Here is a 12,652-nt window from a genome sequence, read left to right on the forward strand (position 1 = left end):
TGCATAGGATGCATCCAGCTGGTTTAATGGCCAGTAAAATATAAAAAAATAAAGAGAAGACGAAGAAACCACCATCGCTTGCTTCCTTTCAACGACTGGAGGGCGACTTCTCCGTATCATCAGGCATCATTTTGTTTCATGCACTACGATGTCTGTTGGGGCCATTGACTAGTCAGACTCCACCTCGCCTCGATGCTATTCCCATGTCCGGCGGGACCAAGTCGGCCCCCCATGTTGGTCCATAGAGGAATGTTCAAATCAAAAGCCGTGTCCCGGTCGATATCCCAACCAAACGGGACCAATTCAGCTCCGTTTGCTTCTCGGCTTGCCAACCATCGACCATTATTTACTTGTCCATTTATTATTTTTTTTTTTAAAAAAGAAAGAACGACCATTCACGGTCAACGGAGCAACATGCCGGTGTACCAAAAAAAATAAAAAAATGAAAAACAGAGCCACAGCCGCACCGTATCATTTTTCACATCTACTATATCATAGCCCTGCTTGATGCGAGCGGGGAGGAAAGACGGGAGAGAAGAAGAGATAATTTCCCGAAAGAAAGGCCATGGGGAAGCTGAAGCCCTCTTGCTCTACTGCTCTGCTCCTCTTCTCCGTTCTCTTTTGCTTCCCCTCCTCCCAAGCCCAGCAAGAATACTTGAACAACGCACAATTGGCCTGCTACGCAACCAACGGCTCCTCCACCTTGGGCTACTCCTGCAACGGGCAACGCAACTCCTGCTCCACCTTCCTCACCTTCCGATCCCAGACCTCGTACCAGTCCCCCGTCCAAATCGGCCAGCTCCTCAACGTCAACGCCTCCAATGTCTCCACCATCAACGGCGTCGCCGACGGCTCCCGGGTCCCTGTTTCCGACCTCGTCTTCGTCCCCGCCGCCTGCTCCTGCTCTGGCAAGTACTACCAGCACAACGCCTCGTACACTATCAAATCCACCGATACGTACTTCATCGTCGCCAACTACACCTACCAGGGCCTCTCCACCTGCCAGGCCCTGATGGCCCAGAACCCCTACAACAGCCGGAACCTCCCCGTCGGCGAGAAGCTGGTCGTCCCATTGCGCTGCGCCTGCCCCACCTCCAACCAGACCGCCAGCGGCTTCAAGTACTTGCTCAGCTACTTGGTCGCCACGGGCGACAACGTTGACGCGATAGCCCAGAGGTTCAACACTGACTCCCAGTCGATTCTGGACGCGAATGACTTGTCATCCAGCTCCGTTATCAATTTCGTCACCACGCTGTTGGTGCCCCTCAAGACCGAGCCCACCAAGGAGGAGCTCGTGAACCCGCCTCCGCCGCCTTCCCCGCCTCCGCCGACTTCCCCTGGCGCGACCAGCGACAAGGGCAGCTCTAACAAGAAATGGATAGGCATCGGAATCGGAATCGGAGTCGGTGTTTTAGCCATTTGTGGAGTTCTGGTTTGGTTCTTGTGCTGGCGCCGCCGCCGTGAACGCCAGCCAATCCCTCAAGGTCCCAAGATCGCCGAGTCCCCGTCGGATGCTTTGGTTTCTAGCGAGATCCGCAGCGTCATCGGGTCGCTGACGCTGTATAAGTTCCAAGAACTGGAGAGTGCCACCGGGTCTTTCGGGGAAGATCACAGGATCAAAGGATCCGTTTACCGGGCTGTCATCAACGGAGACAATGCAGCGGTGAAGAGGCTGAAAGGTGATGTGTCGAATGAGATCGATATATTGAAGCACGTCAACCATTCCAACGTGGTCAGGCTGTCCGGTTTCTGCCTCCACGGAGGGAACACTTACCTTGTCTATGAGTTCGCCGAGAGGGGATCTCTCAGTGACTGGCTTCATCGGAAGAGGGATTTGAGTGGTTCGAGTCATCTCGGCTGGCGGCAGAGGGTTCAGATTGCTCACGATGTCGCTGATGGGCTCAATTATCTGCACAATTACATGAGCCCGCCGTATGTCCACAAGAACTTGAAGAGCAGCAACATCCTCCTCGGCAGGGAGTTCAGAGCGAAGCTCTCCAACTTCGGGCTGGCAAGGCCGGTGGAGGATTCGGGAGGCCCGCTCCTCACGAGGCATGTTGTTGGTACTCAGGGTTACTTGGCGCCGGAGTATCTAGAGCATGGGCTCATTACCCCTAAGATCGATGTTTTCGCATTCGGAGTGGTCATGTTGGAGTTGCTGTCAGGTAAGGAAGCTACCTTCGCCAAGGAAGGTGATGAGAAAAAGGAGGTGCTGCTGTGGTCGTTGATAGGGGAAGTTCTCAGCGGAGAAGATGTGAGGAGCAAGTTGAGGAGTTTTGTCGATCCTTATCTACAGAATGATTATCCCTTTGATCTAGCATTTGCTATGGCTGAGTTGGCAATGCGCTGCGTCACACGCGACCCTGCATCTCGCCCAAGCATGACTGAGGTTTTTCTGTCCCTGGCAGCAGTTTATAATTCTACTTTGGATTGGGATCCATCAAACTTAAAGATTTTGTAAATATATCAGCTAATTGTTTCTCGGTACACACATGCTCAATACATACATTGCTATTTTGCACATGATTTCTAATGAAGTAACACCTAATTTCAATGTGCCTTGCCTTAGAATGCTGAACCGAATTTTTAGTGAGATTGATAGCACTAGTGTTATCACATTTTATAGGAATTTTGTCAAGTTTGATTCCATAGTCCTCTAGTTGTTGCTTGAGCCATAGTACTTGGGCACAACAACTTCCGACAGCGATGTATTCGGCATCAGCCGTTGATAATGCTACTGAATTTCGCTTTCTACTATTCCATGATACTAAGTTGTTTCCTAAGAATTGACATGTCTCACTAGTGCTCTTCCTATCTAATTTGCATCCAGCAAAATCCGTATTAAAATATGCAAGCAAATCAAGACAAGAATATCTTGAGTACCATAATCCTATGTTTGTGGTTCCTCTTAGATATTTAAGGATTCTTTTGACAGCACTTAGATGTGATTCCTTAGGGTCTGATGGTATCTAGCACATATTCCCACACTAAATACTATGTCAGGCCTACTAGCAGTAAGGTAAAGTAAATATCCAATTAAGCCTCGATAGAGTTTTATATCTACACTTTTTCTTTTTCATCTTTGTCTAGCTTACTAGTCGGGTTCATTGGAGTGCCTATTTCCTTAGGATTTTCATTTCCAAACTTTTTTAGTATTTTCTTTGTATACTTAGTTTGGTGAATGAAAATTCCTTCCTTAGTTTGCTTGATTTGTAATCCGAGAAAGAAATTTAGTTCTTCCATCATACTCATCTTAAATTCTCCTTGCATTAATTCAGCAAATTCTTTACAAAGACTATTATTAGTGGCACCGAATATTATGTCATCAACATATATTTGTACTATTAGCAGATTTTTGTCTTTTCTCTTAAGAAAAAGTGTTTTGTCTACATTTCCGCTTCTAAAATCATTTTTTAACAGAAATTTACTCAGTCGATCATACCATACCCTAGGTGATTGTTTCAATCCGTATAGTGCCTTATGTAATCTAAACACATGATCAGAAAATTCATGACTCTCAAAATCAGGGGATTGCTCTACATACACTTTCTCTTCTATATAACCATTTAAGAAGGCACTTTTTACATCCATTTGATATAGTTTGAAATTCATAAATCATGCAAAAGTTAGTAGTAATCTAATAGCTTCTAATCTAGCTACGGGGGCAAATGTTTCTTCAAAATCTATCTCTTCTTCTTGATTGTATCCCTTAGCTATAAGTCTAGTTTTATTTCTTATAACTACTCCATTTTTATCTAACTTATTTCTAAAAATCCATTTTGTTCCAATTATAGAATTATGCTTTGGTCTTTCAGTCAATGTCCATATATTACTCCTTTTAAATTGATTTAATTCTTCTTGCATAGCATTAATCCAATTTATGTCATGCTTAGCTTCTTCATAAGTTTTAGCTTCTACTTGTGAAACAAAAGCAAGATAATCATTTAAATTTCTTAGAGAGGATCGAGTTCTTACCCCTTGTGATGGATCACCAATAATCAAGTCTTTGGGATGTCCATGTGCGTACCTCCATTCCTTTGGCAAGTCTTGAGATTGTGGTGGAACATGATCATCTTTGTTTTCTTTTTAATCTCCCTTTTCTTGATTTGGCACGTCATTAAGATTCAGCTTTTCAAACTTAATAATTCCTGCATCATCATCAAGAATACTTTCTCTCCTAGGGAGCTCACTATCATACTTATCAAAAATAACATTTATTGACTCTTCAACTACAAGAGTTCTCTTGTTGAAGACTCTATATGCCCCCCTAGAAGTAGAGTATCCTAAGAAGATATCCTCATCTGACTTGGCATCAAATTTGCTTAGATCCTCTTTGCCATTGTTTAAAATAAAATATCGACATCCAAATACTCTAAAATATTTAGCAGTTGGTTTCTTATTCTTCCAAAGTTCATTAGGAGTTTTCTTTGTTATCGGACGTATTAAAACACGATTTAAAATATGGCAAGCAGTATTTATAGCTTTAGCCCAAAAGTACTTTGGAAGATTTGACTCACACAACATCGTGCAAGCCATTTCTACCAAGGTCCTATTTTTTCTTTCAACAACCCCATTTTGTTGAGGCGTTCTAGGTGCTGAAAATTGATGTGAAATGCCGTTTTCATTACAGAATTTTTCAAAGTGTTGATTTTTAAATTCAATTCCATGATCACTTTGAATTACAATTAAGGTAAAATTCTTTTCAGTTATAATATTTTTATAATATTTCAAGAATGCTGAAAATACTTCATTCTTATGTGCAAGAAACGAAACCCATGTATATCTTGAGAAATCATCTACTTTACTAGTCCATACTTTTTTCCTCCTAGACTTGTAGTTCTAGTAGGTCCAAATAGATCCATATGAATGAGTTCAAAAGGCCTAGTGGTTGACGCTACATTCTTTGATTTGAAAGATGATCTTGTTTGCTTTCCTAATATACATGGTCCACAGATTTTGTCTATTTCAAAAATTAATTTTAGCACATCTTTTATCAAATCCTTTTTGACTAGTTTTGATATTCAATCCATACTAGCATGTCCTAGTCTACGATGCCATAGCCAACTTATTTCATTTTTCTTTTCTTCATTAGTGATTAAGCATAATCCATTTTTTTGGTTAAGTCATGAAGATCTACCATATAAATGTTTCCATGCCTATGTCCCATAAGTACAATGCTATTATCTTTAGTATTAGTGATTATGCATGAAGATCTACCATATAAATGTTTTCATGCCTATGTCCCATAAGTACAATGCTATTATCTTTAGGAATTGTGATTATGCATACTGAAGCTTCAAATAAAACTTTAAGACCTTTATCACAAAATTGACTTATGTTAAGTAAATTATGTTTCAAACCATTAACCAATAAAACATTTTCTATATAAGTGGATGGAGTGATACGAATTTTATCCTTTCCAATGATAAGTCCTTTTCCATTGTCTCCATAGGTTACCACTCCATCCTTCTTAGATTTCAAAGTGACAAATTGTTCTGTGTCACCTGTCATGTGTCTTGAACAGCCGCTATCTAGATACTATCGTCTATCCTTCTTATTGGCTGTAAGACACACCTGCAATCAAAATCAAGGATGTACTTTCGGTACCCAAATTATGTTGGGTCCTTTAGGATTAGTGTTTGATGTTCCTTTTGGAACCTAAATTTTCTTGTATTTTAGCTTACTCTTTTCACTCATTTTGTTATAGTTGAACTTTCTAAAATTACATTCGTATGCTTTGTGTCCTACTTTATTGCAGCAATGACAAGTTGTATTTTCATTTTTGGCTTTAACAAATATGTTCTTTAAGTATTTTTGCTTTCTATGTGTTTTATATCCTAATCCTGCTTTATCATATACATCTTTTTGACTATCAAGAATCATATTTAATTTAGTTGAGCTATGTGTAAACTTGTCCACTAAGGATTTATATTTTTCTGCATCTTCTTTTAGTTTAAAATTTTCAGTAATTAGACTTTTAGTTTCATTAGTGAACCTCCTACTTAATGTTTCATAGTCATTAGATAGTTTTAGCTTTTCTTTCATAAGAGATTGATTTTCATCTTTTAGAACTTTATTTTTATTGATTAGCTTCTTGTGCTCTTCCATAAGATCTAAAAATGCATCATGTAATTCTTCTACTGTAAAATCACACTCAAGTTCAGAATCTACCTCATCGTCATTGGCCATGTAGTAGATTTGGGCCGTTTCTTATTGATCTTCCTCTTCCGAACTTGACTCCTCATTTTCACTCTATTCAGCCATGAGGATCTTCTTTTTAAGTTTTCTTGCCATCGATTTCCATTTCGGGCAATCTATCTTGAAATACCCGGGCTTGTTACACTCATAGCAAATTGGTACTTCTTTTTTTTTTGTCCTTTTCCTTTTCCTTGCTTGAGCTGCCTTTGAGGAAGGGCTTCCTTTTATAGAATTTCTTCTCCCCTCTCATGAATTTTCTGAATTTTCTCGCGAGCATAGCCATTCTTTCTTCATCATATTCCTCCTCATCATCAGACTCCTCTGATTCAATGTCTTGTTTTGGAGTCGTGGACTTCAAGGCAATGGTTTTCTTTTTCTTGACCTCTTCTTCTGAATTTTGCTTCATGGTCAACTCATGGGTCATGAGTGATCCTAGAAGCTCTTCCAATTGTAGTGTGTTGAGGTCCTTTGCCTCTTGAATTGCGGTTACCTTGGCCTCTCAAACTCTTGGTAGAGACCTGAGAATTTTTCGCACTAATCAGAGTTAGTATAAGATTTGCCTAAACTCTTTAGTCCATTTATGATTTCCGTGAATCTAGTGAACATTTCATTTATGGACTCAGTGGACTCCATTTTAAATAATTCATACATATGTACTAACATATTTATTTTTGACTCTTTAACCTGATTAGTTCCTTTATGTGTGACTTCTAGTTTATCCCAAATTTCTTTAGCGGAGGTACATATAGATATTCTATTAAATTCATTTATATCTAGGGAGCAGTAAAGTACATTAATCGTTTTAGCGTTTAGTTGCGCTAGTCTTTTATCACTATCATTCCAATCTATTTCAGGTTTAGAAATGATTGTGCCCTCTATGCTAATTATGGGTGTGTGTGGTCCTCTAGTTATGATATTCCACAAATCATAATCTAGAGCTTGAATAAATATCCTCATCTGTTGCCCAAGGTGACAACCCAAGAGGGGGGGTGAATTGGGTTTTCTAAAAATTATGTTCCCTAATTTTTACTTTGAATAGAATGCAGCAGAATAATAAGATGTTATTTACTTAAGCTCTAGGCAATTACAAGTAAAGCAGTGGAAAATTAAGCTAGAGCAATTATGCTATGGCTTTAGGGTGCAATTGATCTAAAATTAACTTTTAGTTGTATGATCAATTTTAATCTATGTGTATGGTAAGAATGGAGTGGAAGCTAAGCAAATTCTAAACAATCACTTATAACTCTATAGAAAACAAAGCTAGAGATATTACACAATCAAGCATGAATGTAAGGCATGAAATACAAGAGATAAGGCATCACAAACACAAAGATGTATAGTGGTTCGGTGCACCCCAGCACCTACATCCACTCCCCAAGACCTCTTGGGAATTTCACTATAATCCCTCAGATTATAGTCGGTTGTTTTACAAGCTCACAACCCAACTTGTTGTTTTGCGAGATCACAACGAACTCGGTCGGTTTTCACATGCTCACCGACTAGAACCAACCGATTGTTTTCACAGGCTCACAATCCAACCCAGTTGGTTTTTCCAAAGGCTCACCAACCACAACCTTACAACGATTGTTTTTCGGGTTCACAATCAACCCAGTTGGTTTTTCCAAAGGCTCACCAACCACAACCTTACAAAGTTGGTTTTTCCTTTGGCTCACCAACAAACCTTAACCCCTTGATTCAATTCCTTGATTGAATCAAGTTACAAGATAATAGAGCAAGAGTTTAAATCAAATACAAGCTTCTCAAATAAGCAAATATAGCAAATATAAATAAGTTAAGTAAAGAGATGAAGCCCTCAAACAAATTTGTAGATGGAGGAACTCGGCTTCTTCTTTACTTGACCCTCTTCTGATTTTGCACGAAGTAGAGGATCACCGAGGCAGCAAACGGATGGAGAGGAAGCTTTGGGATTCACTTGGATGCTCTTCTTCTCTCTATTTTACTTTGAATGGCCCTTTTGTGCTTATGGGAGATTTTTCTTGTAATCTCTTTGAAATCTCTTCCCTAAATGTTCTCTCCCACTTCCATACCTTCTTCCCTAGCTCTCCTCTTGATTTTATAGCTTTAGAGGGAGTGAGAACAAAAATCTAGCCGTTAGAGACAAAAATAGAGCCGTTGGAATCAAGAAAAAACTAGCCGTTATGCCTCCCAGCGTGCTGGAGTCGACTCGGCTGAAGTAGGAGTCGACTCGGCTGAAACAGGAGTCACTTGTGAATAGTAGTCTGTCGGCACTGTAGCTGGGAGTCGGCTCCGCACTGTAGCGCTGAAGTTGGAGTCGACTCGAGATCACTGTAGCGCTGAAAATCAACTCTCTGTTTTTTGTTTGTTCTCAGTCGGAGTCGACTCGTAGAGTGCTGGAGTCGACTCGAGCACTGTTTCTTGAAACTCTAGAGTGCCAGAGTCGACTCTAAACTTCCCGGAGTCGACTCGAGGACTATTTTTTTGAATCTTTCTTTGAATTTGCTCCTCCAACTTAAATCCTTTGAACTTGAAACTTGGGCCATTAAATTGTAGCTTTCTTCTAACTTTTCTTGAGAGCTTTTGAGGCCTTCTTGTATTTTTCCAACTTGCTATGTTCCTTGCAAAATAAATTATCTTTTCTTCTTGCAACACAAACATTAGTAATTATACTTCAAGGTTTTGTGATCATCAAAATCAATCTTTAACTCAATCTTTGGGTCATCAGTCTCCCCCTTTTTGATGATGACAAAACTTGGAGTTTGTGCAATATAAAATATTTTGTGTTCTAGAACTAATGCATAGCTAAGTTGCATGAAGTAGAAAACATATATATTTAAAACATACTTCATGACAATGCTTTAGATTTAATCAGCTTAACACAATCAACATATTTCAATTTAAGCTGAATACGATTTGTATTCAATTCAAAACATAAAGCATTATGAGCATATAATCAGATATTTCTCCCCCTTTTTGACAACATCAAAAAGGTTGTAAGATAATGAAACATTAAGCACAAAGATAATGGTAATATGAATCAAATAACTCAAGGCAATAATGTCAGAATAAGATTAATTAGCATAGATCAGAGCCAATTAAGATGATTTCAGAGCAAATTATGATGAGAGCACATCGAATGTGATTCCAAGGATAGTTTTCAAATCAAGTGTAGGTGGAATCTTTTTCAAGTTAGTTCAAGGAGTATCAAAACTGATATTCAAAGAAGGCACGAATGGAAATTTAATTTCTCTTCAATAATAAGTATGAAAGCTTGTTCATTTAAGATCTTTTGCCCAATATATTAAGTATTTTAGCAACATGAAAGCAATTTAACTAATTTTCAGAGTATAAGAGCAATATATTAAGTATGATTGCAAAGTTCTTTTATGGTGTAAAAATATTGTGGCATAAATGCCAAAATATGAATTCATGCAATTTATGATGTCTCTTAGAGCATACATAAAATTCAAAGCTTTGAAGGTTCTTTTAGAGCTCTTTTAAAGACTTTATTCCTTTAAAAAGAAGCACATTTTGGCACATATAATAATGAATTGGCATAAAATTGAAGTTCTAAAGAACAAGCCAATAAGAACTCATTAGTGAATTCCAAAAATAGGTTTTCTAAGAGATACTCAAGAAAATTCAACACATTATTCTCCCCCTTTTTCATTAAGTTAGAGGCTCTTAAGATGAACTGTTTGAATTGAAATTTGGTTCATGATTTATGCACAAGATATATTAACCAAATAACAAGCCTCAAGGTATATCATAAAGATTTTCAGATTTAGATTTCAGATGGTATATTGGAGAGTACTAGGATCACTTTTCATTTAGTATTCTTTCTCTCTCCTTTAGTTATAGATTTATGCGATTAAGTTCCATAAGATCTCTCCTTCTGAAATTTTCTTTCTCCCCCTCAATTGATCATTCCATTTAAAAGTTTAGAATTTGAAGATAATGTTCAATAAAATTGTCAATCTCGAAAGTATATTTTCTATAAGTTTCAGCTTATTTTCATAAGACTCAAGGTTTGAGATAAGACAACCTTTATAGTACTCATCTCAAGGTATAAACTTATTATATAATTAAAGCAAGTCTTGCAATATAAGGAGGTTCATCAAAATCAATCCATAAAATTCAAGGTATGCATCAAATTAAAGTAACTTTAGGATAAGATATTGAATATCTAAAGCTCCCCCTCAAAAAATGCATTCTTCTTTAATCATTCTTTTCTTTTGTTGAATTTCAGATTTTAATGATAAACGTGAATAAAACTGAAACTTTATGATATCAAGAATGTAGAGTAATCTAGAATTATTCAAAATTTATAGCAATCACTCTTTTTAATCTTTCAAGAACAAGTTATGCTTCCTCTTAATCTTTGAGAAAATGTACTGAAATATTAATCAGAAAATGATTCATTTGAAGCACAAATTCTTTCAAAAGCATTTACATTTTCTTTCTTTTAAGAATCATTTGAGTGAGCTGAAATATTTCTAGACTTAAGATCATTCACTCTCTTAATAATATATATATATATATATATATTGATGGAAGTCTCTAATAATGTAGGAGAGAAAAATATGATCATTGAAGATCATTCACTCTCTTAAGATCATTCACTCTCTTATTTATAAAACTCAATTTCAGCAATGTATACATGAAGCACAATAAATCTTTTTAATATCAAAATAAAATCATATATTTAAAAATATTTGTTTGCAATTAAGATCATTGAAAGACACATCATTTAGACCAATATTAGTATACTTTAAGGATAAGAAAAGATATGTTTCGGATGCGTATCGAGACAATCAACCAAGGCGTCAAAATTAATTCTGTTTTTCTTATATTAAAATTTTCATTTAGAAATCATATTGAGTTATTCTCCTGAATGACGTGATCATTGAAGCATACAATTAAGGTTACAAAGATGTAACGATATAAGCATTTTTAAGTTAAGTTTAAGCTTTTATACAAAATCAGATTATGAAATTTCATAAGAATTTCCAAGAAGGCTTTCAAAATTATAATTTGAGATATGTATCTTCTATATTGTAGCTCATCTTAATTTACTAAGATTGAAAACACATATTTCAATAACATTAGAGCACTTTCAGAATCTTTGTATTTAATTTTGAGTTTTGATACAAAATGGAGGATATTTTAACAAGTATTAGGATATTATGTATCAAAGTTAAGCAAGTAGAAAGATAGATCAAGATTAATTCATTTTGCCTAAATAGAGATATCTTTCTCTTCTCCTTTTTACAAATTTATTTAACTTTCAGATTTTAAAGATGATTGTGAACGACAAATCTGAAATTTTTTTTCAATAATACCCAAAAATTTATGCAGTATTTCAAACATTCAATCAAATTATCTAAGCATGGAGCATTACAAAATATTGAGAACCCATAATTCAAAACATCATGTCACATGCAACATATATTATGTGTTAAGTCATGCATTAGAATATTAAGAGTAAGCATGTCAAGGATCAAAATCAATTCTTTTCAAATAAACTCCCCCTATTTAATTATAATCTTGCACTGATTTCATCCTTAAGGTGTGTTTCCATGTGACTAAAAATTTGAATTGATTCTTCTTATATATTTTCATTACTTTGTCTTTCATTTTTACTTTCTTATGCTCTATACTCTATTTGTTCCCTATCCGGTGGAGTTGGAAGGGGCACGAGGTACTACCACTAGCCTCCCTCTTGTGCCGTCCCTAATATACCCTACACCGAATAGTTGGGTCAAATAGTGTCGGGTACTACCACTAGCCTCCCCATTGGCACCATCCCTATGATGAGCAATATAGAAAATTTAAAAAGTTCACTTCAAACTCTCCCTGTTTCAGTGTAATTAATTACGGATTTTATCCCTTCCAAATGTGCTGAATATATTATGCTTATTTTGCTTTTTCTTAAGATTGGAGTATTTGCCTTTGCTTAGATTTTACATCTCTTGAATAATATCCATTTTCTTTTCTTTATCTCTCTCTCTTTTTGTTATTCTCAAGTAATTTACATGAAAGAGCAGAATAAAGAAATAATCTTATGTATCATATAGATGTGTATCATGCAAACAACTTTTTCATTGTGCTCAAGGATTCATAATTTCTCACAAGTTATTTTAAATCAAAATTTTAAGCATAAACTTGTGTATTTCATAGTTATGACATAGGTAAAGATATATTTTAGTTTGGGCAAACCATGAAACAATTTCTAAAAATATAAGTCAATCAATATATATATAGACATGATATCAAAAATTAATAATTAAAACCTTAATCATGCCATAATAAGATTTAAGTTATTGACTTTGCTCAATTAATTTATGAGAGAGGTATCTAGAATTACCAATTCATTCTGCATTCTTCAGTCAAATACCTACGAGATTTCTTATGTACGAACTTTTGGCTGAAGAAGGTCCTCTCTCTTGTTTGCATGTGAATGTTTATTGTATCT

At 36.5% G+C, this 12,652-nt stretch overlaps 1 protein-coding gene across 1 annotated transcript; it reads left to right on the forward strand.

Annotated features, from left to right (window-relative positions):
- The first annotated feature begins 372 nt into the window (after nt 1-372).
- LOC113462358 (protein LYK5) lies at nt 373-2,554 on the forward strand. Its single transcript, XM_088716278.2, has one exon. The coding sequence runs from the start codon at nt 566-568 to the stop codon at nt 2,459-2,461; it is 1,896 nt and encodes a 631-aa protein (XP_088572404.2). The 5' UTR covers nt 373-565; the 3' UTR covers nt 2,462-2,554.
- Nucleotides 2,555-12,652: the final 10,098 nt, after the last annotated feature.

Source organism: Phoenix dactylifera, chromosome 2 (genome assembly GCF_051530095.1).
Source record: "Phoenix dactylifera cultivar Ajwa chromosome 2, Ajwa_hap1_PhDact_Kaust_v1.1, whole genome shotgun sequence".
Lineage (NCBI taxonomy): Eukaryota > Viridiplantae > Streptophyta > Magnoliopsida > Arecales > Arecaceae > Phoenix > Phoenix dactylifera.